The sequence below is a fragment of the Haliotis cracherodii genome, unplaced genomic scaffold (genome assembly GCF_022045235.1).
Source record: "Haliotis cracherodii isolate W230 unplaced genomic scaffold, xgHalCrac1.p SCAF_10, whole genome shotgun sequence".
Lineage (NCBI taxonomy): Eukaryota > Metazoa > Mollusca > Gastropoda > Lepetellida > Haliotidae > Haliotis > Haliotis cracherodii.
The window spans coordinates 12,438,757-12,445,638 of record NW_027266265.1 but is presented as its reverse complement, the minus strand read 5'-3'; the positions used below and the strand labels follow the sequence as shown (position 1 = coordinate 12,445,638).

The window sequence follows — 6,882 nt, the reverse complement described above, 5'->3', positions numbered from 1 at the left end:
GGTATCGAGTTGGTATTGCATCACATTTGTCGGGATGCCACGGTGCCGGGCAGAGATTATGCGCCATGGAACGCGCCCTCTAGTGGCAGATTAAATCGGACCTATACAAGTGGTTAGTTCCTGTGGGTAATATCTACGGCGTAATCCATTTGCAAGTTGATGCTAACTTCGACAAAATTGTTATTTGTCGTGTCGCAAGCTTCATACAGGGTCAGTTCATCTCCTACGATAGTAACCGCAGTATATCTGATGTAGGTATAATGTTTAAAGACTACCTAAATCATTTGGTGATCAGACAAAAATAAGAATCACTATCGCCGTTACGTCTTTAAATAACCGTTATGTTGCCACCCCCGCAGTTCCTACTCGCAGACACACAGCGCAGGGTCCGTCTAGTGCGATAATTATTATGCCTCTTGGTTGAGAGGCCTCCGAGACAACGTTTAAGTGACTTGCTCTGATTTGCTGTTTCCACGTCCAAATAAACCATTTCCTCCTTTGAAGTGTATAGAAAAGTCACAGAATATCACAGTGGATTGTGATAGCCACGGACGTGTCTCATACAGACCCTGAAACAAAAATCAAAACTCCGAAAACTCCCAAGCAAGTCAAAACTTTTTTGGAAAGCCTAGATTTCTCCAGTTCGGGAAATGAAGATATTCTCAGGGCTCCTCTCTTTTAAATGTCAAAAAGGCAGTTAAAAATGTAATGTATCGGGTCTTATGTTAGGTGTAATAAGGCGCCAGAGTCAGATACCAGGGACCTACAAACTCTCCACCGGACATTGTATCCTAGGATTCGACGTTCCGGTCAATGAGACCCATCGTTCATTGTCCTAGGACATTTTGTCCTTAGTAACAATGACACAGGACTACTAAATCTGAGGAATCAGTGCCCACAGCAAAAAAACTAACATTGTATCGTGGCCAGGTTTTAGTGAAAGCACAGGGATTTGTAGTCAATCGGAACAGGATCGGCCAATTCCAAGCAAATAGACTTTTCCGTTTCAGAAAGGGTCGAGGTTGGCCGACGGGGTGAGTGAGTGAGTGAGTATGGTTTTACGCCGCTTTTAGCAAAATTCCAGCAATATCACTGCGGGGGACACCAGAAATGGGCTTCACACATTGTACCCATGTCTGGAGTCGAACCCGGGTCTTCGGCGTGACGAGCGAATGCTTTAACCACTAGGCTACCCGACCGCCCCTCGCAGATGGTGATTGGAGTATCGCTATTAGGAATGAAAAAAGAACCTGAGATGGTGTTTACAGCTTGTCTCAGTCTTGTCTCTGTCTTGTCTCAATCTTGTCTCAGTCCACTGCGCCGAGATTTCTAATGAATATGCAAAGGGTTTTGTCGCTTTTTTTACACAATTCATTTATCTAAAAACAAAGTTTCAATGCTGGTTTAATACTTACGTTTGAATAAGCTAGCCAGACTTGCCTACTTTAATAATCTAGCTTGGTTTTGCTGAAATTTGTTATTGCAGCCATTCCGCAGTGATGGTGCAGGACAAGGAATTGTCTATCGGTATTAAAATTGTTATCATGACAAATTACAAAGAATGGACTTACAAGGGATGCGTGTTTCTTCTAACAAACAATGCACGATGTATGCACGAGTAACATTGTGTAATAATGTAACATTTGAGGGTGACATAAATATGCAACACAAATTGATATTTGGATATGATGTAAATAGAGGTTATCACGCTTGTGTGTTTGGGGATGGTAAATATCCTGCATTAGGAATAAACATTGTATTTAGCGAGCCTTGGTGAGCCAAATATATAGTGTTTATTCCTAATACAGGATATTTACCATTCCCAAACACACAAGTGTGATAATCTCTTTATCATATAATGTCATTCTATAATTCTGTGCTTGAAAATCGCTTTCCCTCTCTCACAAACATTACCTAAACATTGCGAGTTTTCCTGGAATGCGCGCATTAATATTTATTACGTCACAGGGTAAGTGATGTGTCAGTGACAGCCAATATAGTTCTAACTGAAATCTGTTTCTTATACACTGGCGAAGCAACATATACGCAAAACATCAATTGTTTTTACTTGCATTTAGCGGCAATCCATCGGTCTGTCCGCAAGAGTAACTGCCCTTTGTCAAAGGGAAGCTACTCTAACCCTAGTCTATGGGCATTCGTCACCACTCGCCCCTTTCCGTAAACTGCAAGAAGATTCAAACATATTTCGGCCAAATCCAACTATTTTAATTTGTGGAGAAGGTTTCAAACCGCAGAGGTCTACAAGCACAGATATGGATACTGATACCGCTTGGCTAGGCCTCGTAACTTCGCAAAATTGTTTCGAAATTTATATCTCCAAAGTTGCCAAAACTTATAAAATGCCTTAGCGACGTCACAGTTAGACACTGATTTTAAGTATATTAGACTGTGCTTTTGATACTGATAGCAATTATCTCTGTAGTTTATTCAGATTCCCGATGGTTAATTCTGACTCGATTGCCGAATGACAAGGGCGATGCCATGTTTGTTTATAAACACTGAATGTAGTCCATACTTGACCTTTGATATTTGCATCTCTATCCGCATATGACCCCAAAGGATATCGTTTTTATCCGAAGGCTTTATCCTGCCGAGAAACCTATCCATAATATGATAAACTTTTCTATCCACATTTGCTGAAGACAATTTTTACCTCCTTAGTGATATAGACATAAATAGTTTGACCTTTCTAACACCATGATCCATACATGTGTATTCAAGGCCTTATCTGATCGGTAAGATATTTGTCTTTTGTAAACGATAATCGGTTTCCAAAAATGCTGGAAAAAATATTTTTGTCCCCAGATTTAAAAAATATTAATCAATATAAATCTTTCACTGGCCATGCTGGATATTGTGAGTCCTGAAACAAAATGTCTGGGTCCACCTTTGAGAGTGTCATAATGTATGCCTTGAAGCTCTGGATAATATTGATATTAATATTAATATTTTATTTATATACTGCACGATATAATTGTCTTAAACAAGCTCACACACCCCTGATTAAAAGGTCGATGTACCTAAAGCCTGCTGCCGTTATACGCAGTCAACTTATCGATCTCTTAGTTCCCCTTTCCAGCAAGGCATCACTTCGGGGGTCCTGTACTTTATGAGTTCCTGCACACGATGCGACTGTGTTATCTTTCACGACAGAGATTATATAGGCAAACGAATTCATGAATCAATAAACGACTTAAACGAATGGTGACGAAGATGTTCGATCATATAATATATGTGTATCATATATACACAGTGATTTAGGAAAATGTTTGAAGTGTCATCATCATCATCGTCATCATCATCATCATCATCAAAACAACAAAACAAAAACAATCATCATCAACAACAAAAACAACAACAATCATCATCATCAACAACAAAAACAACAATCATCATCATCATGTATCCTGAAACAAAATGTCACTGATAATAATTGCACATTGAACTTTAAGTCATACATATGCTGTTGATACCATTTTGGTTTATTTTGCCATTACTTCAAACTTAGTCACCAAGCTATCGTATAAAAATAAAGTCCATGACACACCCACAAACATTGAAATCGGACTCTCGACAAAGACAACAAGCCATCATAAACCATTGTTACTTCGTCATAAGGCCTTCTCGGCACCAGTGGGGAAGCGATGGTAATTGTGGTAAATTTAATTAGCACGTGCTTACCGGCTCAGTACATTAACATCGGACTACACATACTTACGGACACCAATTTATAAAGGTCTACTGTGGCAGGATACTCTGTCCGCTTAGTAACCAATACTCTAGTCGCAATGTGTTAGGGATCAATGACCGGCGAAGGGCGTTGTTAACAAGAACGTTAGTTACGAGGAATCATTGTCCTAATACGTTAGTTACGAGGAACCATTGACCTAATACGTTAGTTACGAGGAACCACTGTCCTAGGATTTTAATCCTTGCCGTAAAAGGCGACTATGCTTGTCGTAAAAGGCGACTAACGGGATCGGGTGGTCAGGCTCGCTGACTTGGTTGATGCATGTCATCGACCCCAATTGCGTGGATCGATGCTCATGACATTAATCACTGGATTGTCTGGTCCAGACTCGATTATTTACAGACCGCCGTCATATAGCTGGAATATTGCTGAGTGCGGCGTTATACAACAAACCAACCAACCAACAACCTAGGATTTTAGTTACATGCAACCATTGTCCAATGACTTTAGTTACGAGGAACCATTGTCCAATGACTTTAGTTACGAGATACCATTGTCCTAGAACCTTAGATACGATGAACCATTGTCCTCGGACGTCAGGTACGAGGCACCATTGTCCGAGATACGAGACACCATGATTCAATGAGTTCATTTACGAGGAACCATTGTCCGAGGACGTTAGATACGAGAAACCATTGTCCAAGGACGTTAGATACGAGGAACCATTGTCCGAGGACGTTAGTTACGAGAAACCATTGTCCAAGGACGTTAGGTACGAGAAACCATTGTCCGAGGACGTTAGGTACGAGGAACCATTGTCCAAGGACGTTAGTTACGAGGAACCATTGTCCGAGGACGTTAGGTACGAGGAACCATTGTTCAAGGACGTTAGTTACGAGAAACCATTGTCCAAGGACGTTAGTTACGAGGAACCATTGTCCAAGGACGTTAGTTACGAGGAACCATTGTCCGAGGACGTTAGGTACGAGGAACCATTGTCCAAGGACGTTAGTTACGAGGAGCCAGTGTCCAAGGAGTTCAGTTGCGAGGAACCATTGTCCAAGGACGTTAGATACGAGCAACCATTGTCCAAGGACGTTAGTTACGAGGAGCCATTGACAATGGATCCTATCGGACTGTGGGTATTTTACACTGGCATAAAATCCCCACAAGGTACAATGCGTAAAGGCCAGCGTCATTGTTTTCTGCATTAATACGGCTGGAATATTTCTAAAACCCGACTCAATCACTTATGGAATCTTAGAAGGGACATTGTCGCGTTTTCGAATTGTCGCGCTTTGCGAATTGTCGCGCTTTGGTTGATTTTGACACTAAATCAAATACATTTAACGATGAATGGCTCTCTCCCTCATCAAAGACTTCACCTGGAGAGAATGGATGGCATGTTTTACCCAACAAAATAAATGCCCTCATCGAAGCCCAACGGAGAGCCAGCGATACGGTCACTTTGATGTATAAATATATTGTCATGCAAAACAACATGTAGAGCGCCCCAAAATACTTGCATTAGTCCGTTCTATACTGAATTCTGAAAAAGCGCGTTTGTTTACAAACAAGAGAAAAGTCCGGTCACGGGATATGCAAATTTGCCTGTGGCAGTGGTGTTATGCTGATTCACCACTGCGCCGGAGTGTGACTCTGTGTTTGTAGTCATACATTCATTCGTTCAGAAACATATGTAACAAATTATTTCCTACCGTACGGCCCTAATTGGTAAAACCTTGTAATCTGAGCTGTAGCATTGATTTGTTTAACCTTCTACCTTTAACTATCGGTATAGGCTCATGAATTATATTGGGTAAACTTGAGAACACCATGTAAGTTTCACAACTTGTGTCTGATTAATATGCCTTTTCGACAATAAATATGATGAAAACAATATCTTTACCCTTTAAATCTTTTGATGAAAAATACATATGTATACATGTGTTACAATCTTGGTTGCAGATAGACGGTGTGTCGTTCCCTATCGCGCGGACGGTAGTTGAAAATAATGTTCCTTAGTCGTACTATCGTTATAAACAATGTCAGTGTTCATTACTTATATACGGGCGCATCTTCCCGAGGCAAGGGAGTTAACTAACAATAAAAGTCCAGTTTCCACCCTTGCAGAAATAGGCTGGTAATATGGAGTTAGATTTTGGTTGGGCTAACGTGTCTATGCATAGTCCAATCAAAATCGCGCAACGAAATCGAAATCCGGTTTGTAAACTGTCCTGCAGATTTCGGTCGATTGCAGGATTTGCAAAGCATGTGCACCGCCAACCCTTGTCAACATATATTTTCCAAATCTTTTCATGGTTTTAATCAAGGTGCTCACGTGAGTTGATGCTCTTCGCGATGTAAGACCCGTTTTATCACCATATAGATCTTGATTATCGATCAGATTTGTTTGAATCAAATGCAAGTGATACGAGTGGTGGAGTCTGATTGGTCCATAGCAGAGGTTTAGAAGGGACATAACTCGTAATAACCACTGGTGGTGCTACGACCGAGCCCAGGAATTCCAGTCTAGTTCGGCAAGGATGGAAACTGGACTTTTAAAGTAAGTTAACTCACTTGTCTCGGGGGGCGGTCGGGTAGCCTAGTGGCTAAAGCGTTCGCTCGTCACGACGAAGACCCGGGTTCGATTCCCGACATGGGTACAATGTGTGGAGCCCATTTCTGGTGCCCCCAGCCGTGATATTGCTGGAATATTGTTAAAAGCGGCGTAAAACCAAACTCACTCACTCACTCTTGTCTCGGGGAGATGATACGGACGGTGGGGTAGCCTTGTGGATACAGTGCTCGTTGGTCACGCGGAAGCCCCGGGTTCGATTTATATGGACACAACGCGTGAAGTCCACCCTTTTTTAATATGAGTTATATCAAATTACAAAACGGCATGTAAGTCATGTTCATTTTGCTCGTTTGCATATATGTGAAGGCACAGCGGTCTAAGGGACTGGTCATTTATTTTAGGGGAGGGGGCCAGTTCGTTGTGCGACCCTGAATCGAACAAGGATCTTCTGATATTCTTATCCATCAAATAGACTGGTCATTTATTATAGGGGAGGGGGGCAGTTCGTTGTGCAACCCTGAGTCGAACAAGGATCTTCTGATCAGATATTCTTATCCATCAAATAGACTGGTCATTTATTATAGGGGAG

The 6,882-nt window shown here is 41.5% G+C and overlaps 1 protein-coding gene across 1 annotated transcript; it reads left to right on the top strand.

Moving 5' to 3' along the window:
• The first annotated feature begins 3,665 nt into the window (after window positions 1-3,665).
• On the top strand, window positions 3,666-5,684 carry LOC139448976 (variable charge X-linked protein 3B-like). Its single transcript, XM_071230477.1, has 3 exons — window positions 3,666-3,677; window positions 4,372-4,850; window positions 5,681-5,684. Exons 1-3 carry the CDS (start codon window positions 3,666-3,668, stop codon window positions 5,682-5,684), a joined length of 495 nt encoding a protein of 164 aa, XP_071086578.1.
• The last annotated feature ends 1,198 nt before the right edge of the window (window positions 5,685-6,882 follow it).